This window comes from Vipera ursinii (assembly GCF_947247035.1).
Source record: "Vipera ursinii genome assembly, chromosome: 4".
Taxonomy (NCBI): domain Eukaryota; kingdom Metazoa; phylum Chordata; class Lepidosauria; order Squamata; family Viperidae; genus Vipera; species Vipera ursinii.
The window spans coordinates 860567-882168 of NC_139514.1; the positions used below are offsets into that span (position 1 = coordinate 860567).

At 52.4% G+C, this 21602-nt stretch overlaps 1 protein-coding gene across 1 annotated transcript; it reads right to left on the reverse strand.

Moving 5' to 3' along the window:
* Positions 1 to 4675: 4675 nt before the first annotated feature.
* LOC310640508 (short transient receptor potential channel 2-like) lies at positions 4676 to 19900 on the reverse strand (the record flags this gene model as incomplete). Its single annotated transcript, XM_083362807.1, has 13 exons — positions 4676 to 5145; positions 7140 to 7272; positions 8405 to 8474; positions 8765 to 8892; positions 10087 to 10279; positions 11399 to 11491; positions 11727 to 11889; positions 12903 to 13106; positions 13930 to 14104; positions 14550 to 14714; positions 16031 to 16243; positions 17732 to 18424; positions 19874 to 19900. The coding sequence occupies 13 exons, from the start codon at positions 19898 to 19900 to the stop codon at positions 4676 to 4678; spliced, it is 2727 nt and encodes a 908-aa protein (XP_083218933.1).
* Positions 19901 to 21602: the final 1702 nt, after the last annotated feature.

Genomic DNA, 21602 nt, shown 5'->3' on the forward strand with positions numbered 1-21602 from the left:
GTGCTTTATTTGGAAGAGAATAGAACAGTTTATTTGGCCAAATGTGATTAGACACACAAGGAATTTGTCTCCGGTGCAGAAGCTCTCATTTATGGCTCTGGCACAGACACAGACACACACACACACGTCTATTTCCTAAACCAACAGACTGTTTCCCGTCTAGAGTCTCTTACAGGATGACCTGCCTTCAGTTTATCCACATCACGACAACCCTGTCGGGTAGGTTACCTGACAGAGGGATTGACTGCAGCAGGGTCACCCAAGGGGACTGTCCATCCTGAGTGGGGAGGTGAATCCCAGCCTCCCAATCTTAGCTCCACACTTTAACACCTTTACAACACCACAGAGGGCGGTTTAAAAAGTCTACACAGAACTTCAGTGTCTCATTTGTTGGCTTTGCTTACTTCCCCCCCGCCACACCCCCCCCCGGTGGATTTTTCTTGAGGGTCTCAAAATGCAGGGATACCTTCAGCGGGCCTGATAAAAGCCCCGCTTCCTTCTGGTTTGGGGAAGAGTCTATTTTCATGCCTTTGCTTGCCAATGGCCATTGCAGGGCTTCCCCTTCATACCTGAACATCCCCCACAAAGCAGCCACATCCAACACAGCGCCAGGGATGTTGGGAAGGAGAGACGCTTCATTCTCCACTCCTTTCAAAGCAAAACAGAGAGACTGTCATTCCTGTCCTTCCTGCCTTCAAAATAGAACAGAACAGAAGAGAATAAGAGCGTTGGCAGGGACCCTGAGGTCTTCTAGTCCAGCCCCCTGCTCAACCAGAAGACCTATACCATTTCAGACAAATGGTGGTCCAATCTCATTTTAAAAATCTCCAGTGATTGAGCACCGACAACTTCCAGAGGGAAGCTGTTGATTTATTTATTTATTTTATTTATGGGACTTATATGCCGCCCTATCTCCCGAAGGACTCAGGGCGGCTCACAACAATAAAACAGCTATAAAAAAAACAGTAATACAAATATTAAAAAAGAATTAAATTACAAAGCCCCATAATTAATTACTAAAACCAATAAGATTAAAACAATATTTAAAAAACCCCATCCCCAGTCCCGGTCGGCCAGTTGGAAAAGATACGTCTTTAGGTCGCGACGAAAGGACCGGAGATCTGGGGCCATCCGAAGTTCTCGGGGAGCTGATTCCAAAGGGCGGGTGCCCCGACAGAGAAGGCCCTCCCCCTGGGGGTCACCAGCCGACACTGTCTAGCCGACGGCACCCTGAGGAGACCCCTCTCTGTGTGAGCGCACAGGGCGGAGGGAAGTCGTTCCTGGCAGCAGACGGTCCTGCAAATATCCCGGACCTAAGCCAGGTGATTGTCCTCACCGTCAGGAAATTCGTCCTTATTTCTAGGCTGAATCTCTCTCTGATTAGTTTCTTCCCATTACTTCTTGTCCTGCCTTCAGGGGCTTTGGAGAATAGGCTTGACACCACCCCCCTTCTCTGTGACAGCCCCTCAAATATTGGAAGGCCACTATCGTATCACCCCTAGTCATTCTTTTCATTAATCTAGATGTGCCCAACTCCAGCAACCATCCTTCATGTGTTTTAGCAGGGGTCTTCAAACCTGGTCCTTTTATGACTTGTGGACTTCAACTCCCAGAATTCCTCAGCAGGAATTCTGGGAATTGAAGTCCATAAAGGGCCAAGTTTGAAGAGCCCTGTTTTAGTCTCCGGTCCCCTAATCACCTTTGTTGCTCTTCTCTGCACTCTTTCCAGAGTCTCAAAGTGCGGTCTTATCAAGGCCTTACAAAGCAGTGCCATCGTTTCACATGATCTTGATTCTACGCGACACTGGAAAACAGATTTGGGGGCTTACAGATCTCTTTCGGGATGTCCCTTCCCACCCACCCCCAACTCTCCATCCACCCGAAGCATCTCCTGAGCTGCAGGGATTCTTCTCCCATTAAACCAATCGGCCCTGGAAGAAAAGCGGAAACTAACATTCATCTTCCCGCCAAAAAAAACATTGAGGAAGGCTAGGAAAAGTCAGGAGGGATTTTCTACTGAAATTAAAGTTTTGATGCGGGGGGGGGGGGGGAAATCCATCTTTGGCAGATGCTGCCTAGACGTGGAGACCCAGGAGCGTTATCCTTTTCGTTTGCAATTTGTTAAATTTTCTATAAGCAGAGGCCTGGTTAACTTTCAAGAAAATGGCCTCTGGGGTTGCCTCCGGGCGAGAAGGTGCTGTGTACGAATTAAGCAAACAAACGAAGTCCACAAGGAGGCTATGGAGCAACTCTGCCAAACATAAAAACATGACTCTCCCCGTTCCTCACCAACTCTTGAGTTAGATGCAGGTAGAAACATTGTTCTGCCTGAGGAGGAGAAGAATTAAGAGTTTTCAGGATGGTCCAAACTGGGATTAAAGAAGGGCCGATGTTTACCTTTCTTGGCACAGGCTGGGAACGATGGGGCTAGGTGGTTATGTCCACTCTCCTTCTTCCAGCCCTTTCTCTGCTTCCTCGGTGGCTCTTCTCAGCTGTGGGAGGCCGTCAAAGTGACAAGTGGACAGAGATACGATGCTTTTTATAGACCGCGCTGGAAAGTCTTGTTGCACCCGGGTTATATATATATATATATACTCAACGGTGTTGTACACAAAGCCAGGGAAGGAAGAAGACCAGAAAAGTCTCTCTTGAAGAACGAGATCCCCACTTGCCTCAAACAATTGCACCCCAGATCTGGACAGGCACTGGGGAGGATAGGAGCTTAATCAGCTTAGGGGTACCAATGGAAGGGCCCAATATTACAGTTGGGTAGACTCCCCCCCCCCCAAATCCGGCACAAATGCCATTGGGAAAGGATTCCCATTTCAGAAAATTTTATTGTGGTGCTCTCCGAGGCTGGTTGTTTTCTTGCAGACATTTCATGACCCAACTGGGTAACACCATTAGTTCTAGAAGGGGAGGGGGGGTTGGAGGAGAGAAAGAGAAAGAGAAGAAGGAGGAAAAGGAGGAGGAAAAAGGAGGAGGAGGAGGAGAAGGAGAAGGAGGAGGAGGAGGAGGAGGAGAAGGAGGAGAAGGGAGGGAGGGACTGTGGGGTCCTTGGTTCTCTCTGAGCTGGGTGGTTTTCCTGCAGACGTTTCATGACCCAACTAGAGAACATCATCAGTGCTAGAAGGGAGGAGGAGAAGGAGAAGGAGAAGGAGAAGGAGAAGAAGGAGAAGGAGAAGGAGAAGGAGAAGGAGGAGGAGAAGAAGAAGAAGAAGAAGAAGAAGAAGAAGAAGAAGAAGAAGAAGAAGGAGAAGGAGAAGGAGAAGGAGAAGGAGGAGGAGGAGGAGGAGGAGGAGGAGGAGGAGGAGGAGGAGAAGAAGAAGAAGAAGAAGAAGAAGAAGAAGAAGAAGAAGAAGAAGAAGAAGAAGGAGGAGGAGGAGGAGGAGGAGGAGGAGGAGGAGGAGGAGGAGGAGGAGAAGGAGAAGGAGAAGAAGGAGAAGGAGAAGGAGAAGGAGGAGGAGGAGGAGGAGAAGAAGAAGAAGAAGAAGAAGAAGAAGAAGAAGAAGAAGAAGAAGAAGAAGAAGAAGAAGAAGAAGAAGAAGAAGAAGAAGAAGAAGAACAACAACAACAACAACAACAACAACAACAACAGCAGCAGCAGCAGCAGCAGCAACAACTGTGGGGTCCTTGGTGCTCTGAGTCTGGTGATTTCCTTCTAGATGTTTCATGACCAATGAAAGAACTTCAGCAGTGCTGATGAATGTGGCTTTTGCTCCCTGACAGTGTCGATGGGGTTTGTGGCTCCTTGGGTAATTATTTTATGCTTGATTATTTGTCTGGAGTTAATCCCTGCTTATCTGAGTGTCGGCTGCTGGAGAAGATCTGTTCTGGTATTTTTGTTTCCTTCTTAGCTTTTTTATTGTCTCTTTGGAATGGCCTGCAAATGTGGTTTATCTCTGTGTCTATTGAAGGTTGCTTTGTCTGAATGCCAAGCATCCAGGAATTTGCTAAATGCATTGTTGGATTTGGCTCCTTCTAATCTATTAATAGTTTCCAAGTTGAATCCATCACCGTCTTTCTCCATCAAACCGCATTTTCCCACATTCGTGTGTATCCATGTGTGCAAAGATGTCAGTGGAAATCTTAATTTTTAATCCTACACTGCAACACACAAACAGCAAACTTTATTGCACTGCATAAAAGAATAAAATGGGCACCGAAGCAGGTTAACATTTGGTAACTGCTTTATTTATTTACTTATTTACTTAGTTATCAAATGTATTTGTCACCCATCTCACAGTTCAAGGCCACCCTGAGCGGCTTAAAAGTTTACAGCAAGTTCAGTGAAATAAGCGGTGCTCAGCGCAGAGCAGTTGTTTTATTTATTTGCTGGAGATCCTCCCAAACTGTCCTCGTTACGGGAGCAAGAAAACCTTGTGCCAGAATAAACTGCGAGGACGCAACTTCCTCTTCTTCTTCTAAGTGCGTTTGCAACAATAGCACAACTACAGCAGGACCTGCCTACGGAGCCTCCCTGTGCTGCCGTAGGACACCCAAAGGACACCCAGCCCTATTTGTCCCCCCTCCCCAAGAAAACCTCTGGGAAGGGGTCTGGAGTGTCCCCCGATGGATGGCTGCTTGGCAAAGCATGCGGCTTCTGTGGCGGCCAGAGAGGGACCACGGCCGTCATTTTGATAGACGTCGAAGCGCCCTCCTGCTCAGTGGCGGGTCAGGACTCTGGTGCTTGACCTTCCCCCGCTTCAGTGTCCTCCGGAGGTTCGTATTCGGGGACCCCCGGCTCGGCCTCCTCCTCAGCCCCCATCACGCCCCCCATCTCATCCTCAGCCTCGGCCCCCATCTCATCCTCGGCCTCGGCCCCCATTTCCGCCTCGGCCTCGGCCTCGCCCCCCACCTGGCCCTGCTTCTCCTCCTGGAGGATGGGCAGTGCGCCTTCCCCGACGAGGGGCACGTCCTGGTGCACCACCACCTCCACGGGGGAGCCCTGGCCGGAGCCCCCCATATCGGGCTCGAAGTTCTGGAAGCTGTTGCGCACCTTCATGATGTACTTGCGCAGCACGCTGGCCCCGTCCATGGGGCTGCTGGCCACCCCGTTCACGGCCACTGACTGGCGGAGGTGCTTCATCTCCGTGTGGAGACGCAACACGGACTTGTTCAGCTCCGTCAGGCGGTTCCCCAGATCTGTGGGCCAGAAATCAGGAGGCAAGAGAGGCTGGTGGGCACAGGAGAAGGTCAAGGCTTCGTCTCCCAGCCCAGATGCAGCCCTTGGCTAATCCCCCCCCCCCCAGACGGTTGTTAAGTCAGTTTTGCCCCGTTTTACGACCTTTCTTGGAACAGGTGTTAAGTGAATCACTGCGGTTCTTAAGTGAACCTGGCTTCCCCACTGACTTTGCTTGTCAGAAGTTTGCAAAAGGGGATCACGTGACCCCCGGGACACCATGACCATCATAAATATGAGTCAATTGCCAAGCGTCTGAATTTTGTTGTGAATGCTTTTCCAAAGCATCCTGTAAGTCTTTAACTGTCAGTGCTTTGATGACATGACTGTGGAGATACTGCAATGGTCATTAGGTGTGAAAAGCGGTCATAAAAGACATTTTTTTCAGCGCCCTTATAATTTCGAACAGTCAGTAAATGAAGCCAAGGGCTACCTATGACAGAGGTAGGCAACCTTGACCCCTTCATGACTCGTGGACTTCAACTCCCAGAATTCCTCAGCCAGCATGGGGGAACTTTGGCCCCCTCATGACTGGTGGACTTCAACTCCCAGAATTCCTGAGCCAGCATGGGGGAACTTTGGCCCCCTCATGACTGGTGGACTTCAACTCCCAGAATTCCTGAGCCAGCATGGGGGAACTTTGGCCCCTTCATGACTCTTGGACTTCAACTCCCAGAATTCCTGAGCCAGCATGGGGGAACTATGGCCCCTTCATGACTGGTGGACTTCAACTCCCAGAATTCCTGAGCCAGCATGGCTCAGCTTGGAAACCTCTCCCTTTCCCCTCAGCGTGGCTGGCTCAGGAATTCTGGGAGTTGAAGTCCACGAGTCATAAAAGAGCTGAGGTTGCTTTCCCCCGACCTATGATATTGGGAACCCAGCCTCCAGGGCAGCCACAGCTGAAGCCTGGCAACTTTCCCTCGGCGGACGAGTGGAGACCGAGGCTACAGCCTGGAGACCAGAGCAGGAGCAGAGGGGCTGACCCTCAGGAAGAGTGGAGGATGAAGGCTGTTGGCTGGGCAATTGGGTATCCATGAAGTCCTCCCGCCCTGTCCCACCCCCACATTTGCTGTGCAACACATCTTGCACATTGCAGGCAGGAAAACAGCATGTGTGTGTTTGTGTGTGTGTGTGTCTTCTCTGGAAAAGGATTGGGTCCCTGGCCCCACCCATGGAGAAGCACTTACTTCTGACATCCTACTTCTCTGCAGGTTTCCCAGAAAAAAATTAGACAGTGTTTTGTATGGGGTACAATAAAGTGTCTACCCTTGGGCAGACAGACAGATAGATAGAAATGGAAGAGCTGGTCTCTGGAAGTTGTGGGTGCTCCATAACTGGAGGTTTTTAAGAAGAGATTGGAGTCTGGATGGAATAAGGTCTCCTGCCTGAGCAGGGGGTTGGACTAGAAGACCTCCAAGGTCCCTTCCAGCCTCGGATTCCAGGATTATACTTCAGCCGAGCATAGTGGTGGGATTCAGCCGGTTTGCACTGGTTTGAGAGAACTGTTAGCTACTTTTTTTGTTGAGTTTGGCAAACTGGATGGCGCCCCCTGGCCCTGGGCTAACCCTTTTTTGCAAGGCCCAGAATGGCCCTTGGGAAGTGCCTGACGCAGCTTACGGAAGTCCGTTCTGGGCCTCAGAGGCCCAGGCCAGGCTTCCGGAAGCGGCATTCACGCCGAAAACCGGTTGTTCACGTACTTGAATCTCACCTCTGGCCCAGCACCCAGTGAAATGCGCCCCCCCCAGCATGGGGTTCCTTAATGGTGGCCGCCTGCTCCTTGCCTTCGTCCACGTGACCACCCCCAAGGAGAAACCCCCCCACATGCCACACAGGACGTGCTTCAAAAGGGGGGACGAAGCACACCCAGAACGTCTGAAACTCGGTCGGGGGGGCAGGGCCCAAAGCCTTTCCCCCTGACACCCTCAGCCTCCGAGTGGGCCTCCCCGAAGACCCTCACCCTTCCTCCGGCTCTCCTCAAGCTCCCGCCTGGCCGTATCGATGTAGCGCTGCACCAGCGCCTTGAGCACCTGGCGCCGGTAGGAGACGCGGCCTTCGGTCCGGGTGCCCCCTTCTTCCAGGGAGGGGTTGCTCTGGAAGGCAAAAGCCCCGGTCAAGGTGGTCCTTTCTGCACACAGGAAGCAGGCCGGGGACACAGCCGGCTGCGCTGCATTCCAAACGGTGCCTGCAAAACCGTCCCGTCTGAGTTTGAGGAGCTTTGAATCCTCCTGGCTCTCTTCCCTGTTTCCTAAACTTTTTTATTATCTAAATTCACGTTTGCGCCGCAAACACACACCACATTAGTTTGCGGGGTTCTCGCTGCACCCTGAGCGTTGTTGTTTTCTTGCTGTGGGTTGTTTGCTTTCTGTTTATATACAAATAGCTTGCTTGCAGAGAGCAACCCCCCTCCCTTCCCAGCACTGATGATGTTCCCTAGTTGGGTCGTAAAATGTCTGCAAGAAAACCACCCAGCTCAGAGAGCACCCAGGACCCCACAGTCCTTCCTTCCTTCCTTCCTTCCTTCCTTCCTTCCTTCCTTCCTTCCTTCCTTCCTTCCTTCCTTCCTTCCTTCCTTCCTTCCCTGATGATGTTCCCTAGTTGGGTCATGAAACATCTCCAAGAAAACCACCCAGCTCAGAGAGCCCCCAGGACCCCACAGTCCTTCCTTCCTTCCTTCCTTCCTTCCTTCCTTCCTTCCTTCCTTCCTTCCTTCCTTCCTTCCTTCCTTCCTTCCTTCTTTCCTTCCTACCTGCACTGATGACGTTCCCTAGTTGGGTCATGAAACGTCTCCAAGAAAACCACCCAGCTCAGAGACCACCAAAGACCCCACAGTCCTCCTCCTTCTCCTCCTCCTTCCTGCAAATGCTGCTCCCTTCTAGCATTGACAATGTTACCTAGCTGGGTTATGAAATCTGTGAAAAAACCACCCAGCTCAGAAAGCACCAAGGACCCCTCGGTCGTCGCCGTCCTCCTCCTCCTCCTCCTCCTCCTCTCCCCATCTCCATCTCCATCTCCATCTCCTCCTCTCCACAAATGACTTCCAGCACTGATGATGTTCCCCAGCTGGGCCATGGAACGTCTGCCACACAAAGCCCCTTAGAGAGCTGCAAGGACCCCCCAGTTCACCCCTCAGCTGCATAGATTCTCCTCCGTCCAAAGGGGGCCCACAGCCTGCCGTGAAAGCCAGCGCAGGGACCTTCTTGAAGGTCTGAAAGGGGAACTTACGATGGTGTTGATTGGCGGGTATTTCTGACTCTTCTTCGATTTGTAGCAGCAGAGGAAGCGAAAGGAACACCTGAAAGGTGAAAAGTCGGGGGAGAAGACTTGGCAAGGGAGCTTCTGGGGCTTTGTTGCAAAGTTGGGGTGGCCCAAAGGACCTCCAGGACGCTTGTAGGTTGGACCAACGCTTGCACCTTTCCATGAGGCCAGTGGGGGGGGGGACACTCTTAACCCCAAAGGCCACCCGAGGTTCTGCTACAGTGAATCAGGGGGGGGGCTTTCACAAGATGATGGTGGGCTCTCTGGGGCAGGGGGCCGGTTCAGGGGAGGGGGCAGCGCGGCCCACTTCTTCCATGCCCCCCGTACCTGACGGTGTAGAAGATGGACTTGGGCGTCGGGATGATGTTGAAGGGAACCGGCAAGGTTAAACCTTCCCTGAAGAAGGACAGGTAGAGTTTTGAGCGTGCAAATTTCCACTCTACATCAGCGTCATTCTGTGGAAAAGGGGGTGGGGGAGATCCCCAGAAATGAATGCGACACGGGGGAGAGCTTAGCAGTTTTTAACAGGATAACAGAGCTGGAAGGGACCTTGGAGGTCTTCTAGTCCACCCCCTGCTCAAGCAGGGGACCCTAGACCAGGGGTCGGCAACCTGGGCTCTTTTATGACTTGTGGACTTCAACTCCCAGAATTCCTGAGTCAGCAGGAACAATTAGCCAGTGGAACAACCTGCCTCCAGAAGCTGCGAATGCTCCAACACTGGAAGTTTTTAAGAAGAGACTGGACAGCCATTTGTCTGAAATGGTATGGGGTTTCCTGCCTGAGCAGGGGGTTGGACTAGATGACCTCCAAGGTCCCTTCCAACTCAAATTGACTGGCACTAATAGTTGACACGGGTTGCTGCCAGCATTCTAGGTATGTATAATATTATTATTATTATTATTATTATTATTATTATTATTATTATTATTATTATTATTATTATTATTATTCAGATGTGCCAGGATGGAAGCCCCATCAAATACGGGCAATATTTAAGGACTGCCGCGTGTGTTAATTTCACAGGAACAGGATTTCACATTTTCAAATTTGTCAATTCAGTTGTTGTACAGGTGGTCCTGGACTTACAACTGATCTCTCAGCAACCATTCCAAGTTACGACGGAAGCCCTTCCCCAGGGCTACTTATGACCCGCTTCCAAAGTTCCCGTGGCTGCCCCCCCACACAAGGTCACATGACCACCTTTTGTGTACTCGGCAACTGTCCGTTTGCAGTGTCCCTCGGTTGCATAACCAGATTTTACCCAAAACTGGCATTTAGTTCTAGCTTTCAGCCCACAGGGAACAATTGGTCCATTTAATGACTGTGGTGCTTGCTTAACAACCATGCAAAAAGTTTGTAAAATCAGGTTGGTTATGGGACGGCCCACTTCACAACTATCGTGACTTTTGACCATAAGGTGCAGGCTTCATTACGGCTGTAAATTGAGGACTGCCTGGACTGAGATTTTAGTCCCTCTCCCACAGCCCTACCTGCCTCACAGGGTTGTTGTGGGGAAAATAGAAGGAGGAAGCTACGCTGGATATGTTCACCACCTCAAACTATTTGTAAGTAAATAGATAAGTATCCAGCTTCTTGTGTTTCTATCGGTAAACTCCAGGCCCTCTGCGCGTCCCCGAGGAACACTTGCCTCGATCTTCTGGAAAGAGTTGGTGATCATGGCAACGAGCATGTTGAGAAGCACGACCACCATGACGATGGTGAAGATGCCGTAGAGCACCCGGCCCACCAGCTCGGCCATGAAGAACTGGGGTATGTCAACCACTTTGTGCTCCTCCATGCCCAGCATGGTCCAGAAGAGGAACTGGAAAGTCTTGTTGAAGCTACGGACGAGATACGAGCTATCAGGTGTGGGGATCCCCCGTTCCCCCTCCCCACAAACCCATCAGAGTAAGCGGCAGTGCTGCCCACGACCCGGCCGATGGGCTTTCCTCCTAAGGACCTGAAGAACTTCATTCCCCTAACTCAGCCAAGAAGGGATCTGGGACATGGCCTCCTGAGCTGGGGCAGAGGCCTCCTCCGGCATGCCGGGGGGCTGGCTGGAGCGTCCTGTGTGGACCGGGAGACCAAGGTTCCCACTGGATGAGGTTTGGGAGGGGTCCTAGGCCAACCCCTCCCTCCTTTGGCTTCTCTTAACAATTGTTGTGAGTGAAATGAGGGTGGGGGAGAAGCCCCAGACCTTTTCTTTGAGGGCTTGCTGAAGAAGGAGGGCAGGTCAACATGTCAAAAAAATAAAAAGAGGTAGAGATGAATGGATGAGAGATAGATAGATAGATAGATAGATAGATAGATAGATAGATAGATAGATAGATAGGTCAATGATAGATAGATGATAGATAGAGATAGATAGAGATAGATAGATGATAGGATAGATATAGATGAGATAGATCAATAGATAGATATAGATAGATGATAGATATAGATATTTATAGATGAGATAGATCAATAGATAGATATAGATGAGATAGATATATGATATAGATAGAAATAGATAGATAGATGAGATAGATCAATGATAGATAGCGAGAGAGAGAGAGAGAAAGATTAAAAAAATAAAAGATAGAATGATAGATGATGGGTAGCTAATGATAGGTAGACAGACAGACAGATAGATATGATGACAGAGATTAGATAGATGATAGATATAATTGGAGTGATAGAGATGGAGATGGAGAGAGAGAGAGGGGTACTGTAGCACTGATGATGTTACCTAGTTTGGGTAATGAAACGTCTGCAAGAAAACAAGCAAACTCAGAGAGGTGAAGAATCTTACAAAGCAAGTGGTACCTGCTTCATCTATCCATCCCTCCCTCCCTTCCACTGGGCCTCTTCCTCCTTCAAGGAGACCCAGTGCCCCCCCTCCAGCTCTGCTTGGGTCTCAGCATGGAGGCTTTCCCACCCAGCCCTGGCCTCCCCTCCCCAGACCCACCAGTTGCCCTAACCTTCCCAGTTGCTCCGATTCCTGGTAATAGACATAGATGTTGTTCATGCCACACAGGAAAGCTGTCAGGATGATCATCATGATGAACATGAATCTGAGGAGAAGCCAAGCGGAGATCAGACCCAAAGGAGGTGACCTCCATCCTCTTCTTCCCCAAACTCAGGCAGGGTCTGTGGTACCCTTCCTGTCCTCGGCTCCCTCACCACCTGGCCCATGCGTCGCTTCTAAGAGGCCTTCTCCAGGCTGGGGGGACATCTCAAGAGCTTTATGTGTCCCCCTCAGACTCCAGAAAGGGACCCGTCAGAGGGCGGCCTCCTGCTTGCCCGTACCGAATCATGTCATCGATCATCTTCCCAATGGAGATCTGGAGGGTCCCCAAGGTCTCGTGGGCAGGGAGGATGTAGGCCAGGCGGGTGAAGCTCAGCATGCTGGTGACGGCAAACAGCACCTCGGCCATGAACTGGGGGTCTTCCCTGTGCCACTCCAGCCGCTCTGCGTCGAGAAAGGGCAGGGAAGGGGGAAGGTTAGACCCAGGAGGTCTGTAGGGACCCATTTGCCCACTTCTCCAAGGCATACAAAGAACGGCTGCAGGAACTGGGTTTGGCCAATCTAGAGAAAAGAAGGACGAGGGGGGGCAGGATAGCAGCCTTCCAATATCTCGGGGGCTGCCCCAAAGAAGAGGGAGTCAAGCTCTTCTCCAAAGCGCCCAAAGGCAGGAGAAGAAGCAACAGATGGAAACTCATCAAGGAGAGAAGCAACCTGGAACTAAGAAGAAACTTCCTGACAGTGAGAACAATCAACCAGTGTGACAACCTGCCTCCAGAAGCTGTGAGTGCTCCATCACTTAAAGATTGGACAGCCATTTGTCCAGAATAGCGTAGGGTACCCTGCTTGAGTGGTGGGTTGGACTAGAAGACCTCCAAGTCTCCTCCAACCGTATTATTCTACAAAATGGTATCAAAGTCAGTAGGAAGACCCCTCCCCTGAAAGGGAGGCTGTCATTTCAGAATCCCTTTGTGAGGCACACCTTTCCCATCCTTGGCCTTCTTCTCTCCCAGCTGCACAAGGCATCCCATTGTTCTGAGGCGCAACTCCAGCTCTTGGGTTTTGAGTGGCGTCTGGATGTGGAGAGACCCCCTTGAAGAACTGGACTTGGCCACAGATCTTTCTGCTTTCCTCAGAAGAATCCTACTCTTGCTCTTCCACCCAGCTTCTTTGGTAGCTCAGTAGCTGGTTTGAGGAGAACTTCACCTTTGCCCACCTTTGGTTCTGTCTGGTTTATCACTTCAGCTTCCGCTAAGCCAGGGGCGTCCAACCTTGGCAACTTGAAGACCTGTGGACTTCAACTCCCAGAATTCCCCAGCCAGCTATGCTGGCTGGGGAATCCTGGGAGTTGAAGTCCACAGGTCTTCAAGTTGCCAAGGTTGGACCTCCTTGCTCTAGGCAGAAAGGTGGAGCCACAATTGTACCCAATGACATTGACTTCCCTGGGGCAGGAGACTCACTAGCTTGGGTATAATAGTAGCACTCCGGAGTGGAAGCCTGGATCTCCAAGCAGAAGACTTGTCCTTTGAGGTAGACCAGCAGCCTGAGCACAAAGGAAGCCAAGTACATGCTCAGGATGACCATGTCCAGGAAGTTCCACCAGTCGAGCAGGTAGCTGCGTAGCCCTTCGATCCAGACCTCCTTGCACTCGAACCAGAAGAAGCCTGGAAGGAGAAAGGTTGCCGGGACAGGAAGCCTCCAGGACCCTCCATGGTCAACACCAAGAAGGCCCTGCCGGCTCTTCCCCACCGAGCCAACCCAAAGCCTCTTCTCTGCATCTTCAGCTAGGCTGGGCCTGAAAGGACCACCTGGCTCCCACCTCTCCAAAATCTCCCACCTCCCAGTTCCAGTCCGCCACAAAGCCCCACGATCTTCCGAAAGACCCTCACCCTCTGCGCCCCCTTCCTCCCCGTTAAGGGCTCTTCTGGTCCGGTCCGGTCCTGACCGCAAAAGGTCCTCTCTTGTGGCCAGGTGGAGGCCGTTAAACAGAGGGAGGCATTTCGCTGCCAGGACAACACGGAGCTCAACACGGGCAGCTGAGGAAGCCCATCCGATTCTTCCTCCCTCCTCCTTCTCCTCCCTCCCTTTTTTCTTCTCTGCTTTTCTCCTCCTCCTCCTCCCCTTCCTTCCCATCCTCTTCTTTTTTTTCTACTTCTCCTCCCTCCCTTCTTTTTTCCTTCTGTTTTCCCCTCCCCCACTGGTGGGGACACCAACAATGAGAGCGAAGGGTGTGATGGACGGAGGGAAGGGGACGAGGAAGCGATGCCAGACCAGGCCGTCCAGCCACAAATGTGGGGATTTGATTCGAATCCAGAGCTCCCTCCGCTTTCAGGCCTCCCGCTTTCCCAAGGAGATGGAGGTCTAGGAGAACTCTGACTCCCAGGAAGCAGCCCAACAGGTGCAGAAGGAGCGGGGGGGGGAGCCCACTTCCTTCCCTCTCTCATCGCCCTGGGCGGGGGGGGGGGGAGGCAGCACTGAGGCACCTACCTGTGACCCAGATCATGTGAAGGGACGTCTCCCACAAGCTCTGGTTGCGCCCCATGAAGATCTCCTGGTGGCGCTCCAGGATCAAGGACTCCACCAGCAGGAAGACCAGGAACCAGACGTAGGAAGCCGAATGCAGCAGGAATTTGATCACCGGGATCTTCAGCATTTTGCCGATCTGCCGGCAGGGAAGGAAATAAAATTTCCCCCGAGTTTTCCAAAGGTGGGAGAAGCGTCCCTGAGGCCCCTCCTGGCGCCTCGAACTCCTCACCCGTCAGGAGGACTATTATCTCATCCCTCTTGAGGTCCCTCAGGGTCTGCACCATTCAGGGCAACCGTTAGCTCCGCTGATGCCCGAGGACTTCCAGGACTCCGAATCCCAGCATTCCTGGCTAAAAGGGCCACTGGCTAGGAATTCTGGGATCTGCAGTCCAGACACCGTTGCGGAGAGCTGAGTCCTGGGTTTCAAAGACCAGGGCAGGGAGAACATTCACCCGCTGGGCATCTTGCCTTCGAGCTGTTGCGTGAAGCTGCAAATCCGGTCCACACCTTCACACACGCGCCCACACCCCACGCTTGCTTGGTCAGCCCTGCTTGGCCCCACCTGGACTCCAGGGACCCACCTTGGATTTGGGGGCGAGGAAGTAGGTCAGGCAGAGGAAGGGCATGCCCAGGAAGATGGAGAAGGAGACGAAGACCTTCCAGAGGCTTTTGCTGCCCCTCCAGCTGGGCAGGCTGCCACACCAGATGGACGAGAGGACTTGCTGGCAGACGGGGTGGGCCACGAACTGAGCCGGGAGGGAAGAAGGAGGAGGAGGAGGGAAGGGAGGGGGCAGTCAGCTCGTTAGATGTTTTTGTGCCAGCCATGGCAGTTCCTCAAAAGGTCATCAGATGGCAGCAAAGAGGCACCTTTGCTCCCACTGGTGGGTCAGGGGTCTCCGGCCCCTGCAGCCCCATTGGAGAGAGTTAATGGCCCTCCGGCCCCCTCACTCTCATTGGTAAGGGAGGGGCCGGGGACCCCCATAAAAACCTCTGCATGGGGGGGGGCTGCTCTTCAGCTCTTGTTCTAGCTACCTCTGGTACTGATCCACGGGCTCAATCCAGGCATGGGTGCCTCCGTGCCAGGGAACTCTTTCTCTCTGCTTTATCTTTAAACAAAGCTTCACCTGATCGCATCCCTGCGTGCTGCCTTTTCCTTGGAAGCACCTCAACGAGCCATCGGTCTCCTGAGGCCTCTCACAGCCCCGGCGCCTGGATTCCAGCTGGGGGCACCCCACAGATTCCGGATGCTCAAGTGCAGGAAGGGACACCCCCCCCCCCAATCACAGATCTCAGGATAACCAAGGATGTCTTCGTCCCCAACCCTGCATTTGCTGGTACAGGTAGTCTTTGACTTACGACCGACTGCTTAGTGACTGTTTAAAGTTACAACAGACCACCCCAAAGCTACAAGTGACCCAGATTTGAACTTCTGACGGCCACTGTCCGTGCCCAGCAGTCACAAGTTCAACACCTGGCCCACATTTACATCTGTTTCCAGCATCCTGCGGTCATGTGACCGCAATTCGCAATGTTTTTTTTTGTCAGAAACCAGCGTTTACTTATTTCCAGCAAAAAAAATTTGCTCATGTCGGACAATGGATTTGCTTAACGACCGCCGCATTCATTTAACGTCCCTGGTGTTCGCTTTACCAACTGCCACATTTGATGGAACGGCTGCCACATAAAAATTAAAAATAAAATAAAATCAGGCACAGTCACAAGCAGACCCGCTTAATGACTGAGGCCTCTTTCTCTCTCTCCTCTTTCATACTTCTTTACTTTAATGAATAACCTTTAAATCTAAACTTCCAAACAATTGGGAACAGGGAAATAAAACTGAAATAAAAATAAGAAGTAATTCCCCCACACACTGAGGTTTGCACTCTGAACAGGCTCCGTAGTTAGCTTTCCCAGCGTTTGACAAATCTCCTTGCTCTTCCTTTTTTTTAAATTAAAAAAAGTGCATTATAATATAAAACAGAAATAGAAACCAAGGCGCCGTCCCTGCTTGTAGATCTCCCCCCTCCCGGCTACCCCGCCTGCCCTCCGGCGGCAGCCTCACCCGCTTCTGGTTATAGTTGACGGCCAGTCTGAGCCTGGCCAGGTTGGGGATGCCCTCCTCAAAGGCCTGGTCGTCCATCTCGTCGTCCTCGTCGTCCGCGTCGTCGTCCCCCAGCTCGTTCAGGATAGCCGTCACCTCGCTCTGGTTGCGGCACATGCCCATCAGCTCAAAGGCAAACTCCTGGCACAGGTTCTCCAGCGCCAGGTAATCTGGCTGGATCAGAAGGGATGGAGAGGGGCCCTGAGCAAAGCCTCCAGAGACACCCCCACCCAGCGCCCCACGGCTCTGCTGCCTTACGTCTTGGCAACCCTCCTCCCTTCCAGCACTGGTGAGGTTATCTAGCTGGGTCATGAAATGTCTGCAAGAGAAGCACCAAGCTCAGAAAGCACCAAGGACCCCATATTCCTCCTCCTCCTCCCCCCCTCCCCCCTCCTCCTCCTCCTGCCTTTTGGCACTGATGATGTTCCCTAGTTGGGTCATGAAACGTCTGCAAGAAAACAGCCAAGCTCAGAAAGCAGCAAGGACCCCACAGTCGTCGTCGTTGTCCTCCTCCTCCTCCTCCTCCTCCTCCTCCTCCTCCTCCTTGAAGGAGGATGAGGCTACTGGGGTCTTTCAGTTGGGCCTCCAAAGCAGAATAAAAGGGACCAAAGCAGCAGCTGAACAAAACATCTCTTCTGCAGCCAAAACTACCATTCCAGCTATCCTAATTCAAATATTGCTTTTTCTTCGGGGCGCCTTCAAGTCTATATTAATTCCTCATAACAAGTCCCTGCAGTTGCAGATGACACCCAGCTGGCAGGAACGGCCAACACCCCAGAAGCCAAGCTGAAGGAGCCAGAAGGATCTCGGCAGACTTGATCACTGGGCCGTATCTAACAAAATGAAATCCAGTGTAGAGAAAAGAAAAGTCTTACACTTAGGCAAGAAAAACCAAACGCCCAGGTAAGGTATACTATAGATGGTACCTGGCTCCATAGTAGCCACTATGAGAGGGATCTTAAAATCCTAGTGGACGACCCCTTAAACATGAGCCGGCCGTGTGTGGCAGCAGCCAAAAAAGCGAATACAATCCTGGGTTCCATAAACAGAGGCATAGAATCAAGATCACGCAAAGTCTTATAAAGCCTTAGTAAGGCCACACCTGGAACACTGCAACCAGTTTTGGTCACCGCATTACAAAAAAGATGTTGAGACTGGAAAAAAATGCAGAGAACAACAAAGGTGACATGATAACAGTCTTCCAATACATGAGGGGCTATTACAAAGAAGAGGGGGCCGACCTATTTACCAAAGACCCTGAAGGCAGAACAAGAAGCGACAGATAGAAACCTATCAGAGAGAGATTTAACCTAGAACTAAGGAGAAATTTCCTGACAGTGGAAACAGTCAGAGGAATGGCTTGTCACCTCTAGCCCTTCTTTTCACTAGACTGGACATACCCAGTCCCTGCCACCATTCTGTTTTAGCCTCCAGTCCCCTAACTAACAGTCCACTAATGGTCAACGTCTTGCTAGGGTTAGATAAGGCTCAACAGAATTCAAGGTGTGGGGGGGTGGACTTCGTTCCTTTGTGGCTATGTAGGGATTCTATGCTGATGCCTCTTTTAACTCCATCTCCAGTTCCACCACTCCTTCTCCTACAAGGACTAATGGCTTGGCAATTTCCCACACTCCCCTCTGCGCCCCCCCCCCAAGGACAGACCTTGAACTCCGGTTCCTTCTTGGAGAGCCATTTGAGCTCCCGGCTGAGTTTGAAGGCCGTCAACATGGGGTCCTCGCTGGCGATGGAGAGATAGGCCCGGCTGGCGATGCCTTTGTAGGTGTTGATGCGGGAGAGCGAGAACTTGAGCAGATCAAACTTCCTGCCGTTCGAGCACTCCAAGCAGGCGCAGGAGACCTTGTGCGGCGGAGAAATGGTGTGGCCCTTCTTCATCAGCATTTCCACAATCTCGTAGAGGTCCTTCTCGCAAGCCAAGGTGAGCGGGGTCACCCCGGGGGCAAAGCGGGAGTTGTCGATGGAGTTATCGAAGAAGGCCATGGAGAAGGACTTGATGTCCATTTTCATACCCTTCTCTTGGTCAAGCCGATCCAGGAGCTGCTTGACCACGCCGGGCTGGTTGGTGTCCACGGCCACCAGGAGTGCCTCGTGGACCTGCCGGAAGTCAAACTTCAGGTAGCGCAGCAAGGTCTTGGTGACCTCAGGCCCGCCGGTGCGGATGGCCAAGTTGAGGGCCTCGCGCCAGGCCCGATCCTCCGTGTCATCCAGCTGCCGCAGGATCCCGTCACTGACGTGGAGCATCTGCTGGATCTTCGTCAGCTGGCCATCGTGAATGGCAGCCAGGAGGCCTTCGGGGAACTTCAGCTTCTTGTTGACTATTTCCTTCCAGTTGGTGGGCTAACGGGTCAGGGTTAGAAAAAAGGTTTGGGTGAATTAACCCTACTGTCGTCACAGATCCCGTCGTCATGGGTTCCAGTGGATCCCAAGAACCGTGGTGGCGTGGCGGTTAGAATGCAGTACTGCAAGCAAACTCTGCCCACAGGCGAAGAGGAGGAAAGGGGGCAGGTGGGGGGCTCGGAGCTGCCAGGAAACCCCTCCTTTTGCCACCACTTTATTCCCTTACTAGTCACTAGATGGCGCTGGAGGCAACCAGATTGCCCCCCCCCCTCCAGAGTCACCACTGATGGCTCAGCTGGCTGTGGATGATGGAAGTTTCATCCAGCACATCTGGAGGATAACAGCCTCTATGACTGAACATCTGCCAGGGCTCATTCTGAGACCCCACAGGCTGGTCTGTGTGTTGTGTCAACCTGGTCAGGTTGGGGGAAGGGAAAATACTTTTTGGGTCTAGAGGCAAAGCCCCCCCCCAAGTAACAGTGTCTGCTGAGGTTGGAAAAAGTCGTGATAGTGCCAGAACTTGATCAATAGGTCAAGTCTTTCTTCAAAGTGGTGTGGCTACCAACTTCTTTCTTTCTTTCTCTCTTTCTTTCTTTCTTTCTTTCTCTTTCTTTCTTTCTTTCTTTCTTTCTTTCTTTCTTTCTTTCTTTCTTTCTTTCTTTCTTTCTTTCTTTCTTTCTTTCTTTCTTTCTTCTTTCTTTCTCTTCCTTCCTTCCCTTTCTTCCTTTCTTTTCTTTTCCTTTTCCTTCTTATTTATTAAATTTGCATGCTGCCCATTTTGCTAACAAATGGATTTCTTTGATCTGCTGTCCCCAGCCCCCAGGAGAGATGGCAGCAACTGAGGCACTGGAACTCAGAAGAAAGGAGGGGGGGGGTCGCCTTCCTGTGGCTGGGAGATCCCTCGGCCACTTGAATCTCCCCAGGGGCCAGCCCCCCTCTCTCGGCTCTGCACTCTCTCATTCTCTCCCCCCCCATTTCCCCCCTCTCTCCTTAGCTCTCGGCCGGCATCTCCGCGGCCCGGGCAGGGAAGCGGGCAGCTCCGTCGGACTTGCTGGCAGGGCACGTTGGGGTGAGCGGGCAACCAACCCGGACCCCTCGCCTCTCTTCTTCGGCTTCCCAAGGTGGGGGGGGGGCTCCCGCTTCACCTTCGGGAAAGAGCCCCGGTGCCCGTGCGTGCGCGCTTGGGGGGGGCGCAGGACACCCCCGAGGATGCCCAACCGCCTTGGGCAAAAGAAGCGCGCCCAGCAGCTCGTGTGTAAAGAAGAGAGGTGGCCCGTGTTGGGGAAGGAGACCCGGGGGTGGCATTGCGGGCAGGGGGTCCCCGGCTGCATTGAGGGCGGGGGGCGCGCCGTGGCTCCTTCGCCCGGGCTGGGGGGGCTTCCCTCCGACGCCGCCGGGGTCGCTCGGCCCTCCCGCCCCGGGACCCCCTCCGGACGCCGCAGCGCTTACCGAGATGCCCTCGTACTCCGTCGCCATCGCGCCCGCCCCGTGGAGGCTCCGGGCCGGGGGCCGAGCGCCCCTTCCCCCGCCAGTCAGCCAAGCCTGCCGCCCTCGCCCCGCCGCCGCCCGCTGCCCGCGCTTGTTTGTCCCGGCGCCGCCAGCAGCCCCGCAGCCCGCCTGCCAAGCCCCGGGGGAGCCGGTTGCCACGCGGAGGCCCGGCCCCGGGGAGGGAGGGAGGGCGGGAGGCGCAGGTGGCTGCGGGGGGCAGGCCGGCCCTTCCCCGGCCAGCCTGCAGGAGGGCGCTGGGGGCGCCGACCCTCCTCCCAGGGGGGGTTAGGGAGGGGGCTTCCCAAGAGATGGGCCCGGGGTTCCAGGGCAGTTCGCGGGCAAGGCTCGGTGGAATCAGGATAAGTCTTCCTGCTCGTCGGGAATCACCTTCGGTCAAACCTTCAAATGTGGGGTCCCGGGTGCTCCCCGAGCTGGGTGGTTTCCTTGCAGACGACTCATGACCCAGCGAGGGAACCTCATCAGTGTTCGGAGGGAGGAGGAGGAGGAGGAGCTCTTTGGTGATCTCTGAACTTGCTGGTCGTCTTGCAGACCTTTCATTACCCAAATCTATTCTATTCCGTTCCATTCTAGTGTTTCTATTCCATTCTATTCTATTCTGTGTTTCTATTCTATTTTCTACTCTACTTCTACTTTACTTTTATTCTATTCTGTTCTGAATATTCTATTCTGCATTCTATTCCATATAAAAGGCGTGCTAGTCGTTTCCGACTCATCTCAGTTTCAAAGCCGAAGAGCCAGCGCTTGTCCGAGGACGTCTCCGTGGTCATGTGGCCGGCATGACTAGACGCCAAAGGCGCACGGAACGCTGTTACCTTCCCACCGGAGTGGTCCCTATTTTTCTACTTGCCTTTTTACGTGCTTTCAAACTGCTAGGTTGGCAGAAGCTGGGACGAGTAACAGGCGCTCGCTGTTACGCGGCACTCGGGATTCGACCCGCCAAACTGCCGACCTTCTGATTGACAAGCCCAGCATCCTAACCCACTGAGCCACCGCGTCCCTTTGCCTATTCTATATACTTCTATTCTATTCTATATTCCATTCCCTATTCTCCATTCCATTTAAAAGCATCTCTTCTTTTGATGCCAGATGTGACTGTATTGGACATTTTCTACCATTGTCTGTTTAGAATTGCACTGAATGTAATAATTCATTTTTACCTGCTAAAGTCTCTTTCCAGCAGGACCACAAACCAGAGACTAGTAAGTAAGGCAGCATGCTAAAAAGTACGAAAAGTCAATTCTGGCCTCGGGCACAAAAGCCGGCCAGGGGACTTTATTTTATTTTATTTATTTTAATTCCATTTATATCCCGCCCTTCTCCGAAGACTCAGGGCGGCTTACAAGCTTAGCAGTAGCCTTCATTCTATGTAGATGCCTGCTTATTAGGGCTTTCACACACACCCCAAGCGGCATTATTACAAAGTCAGCTTAATTGCCCCCAACAATCTGACTTTGGGCCAATCACCAGCAGACTCTGAGTTCTAGTCCCGCCATAGGCATGAAAGCCAGCTGGGTGACTAGTAGTCCATCCTTCTCAGCCCAGCCCACCTCAAAGGGTTGTTGTAGGGAACAGGAGGCGAGAGATGTGTCGGATATGTTCACCGGCTTGAGCTATTTTTGTAAAAACAATAAAGGCAGGGTACACATAAGTAAATACATACACAAACCCA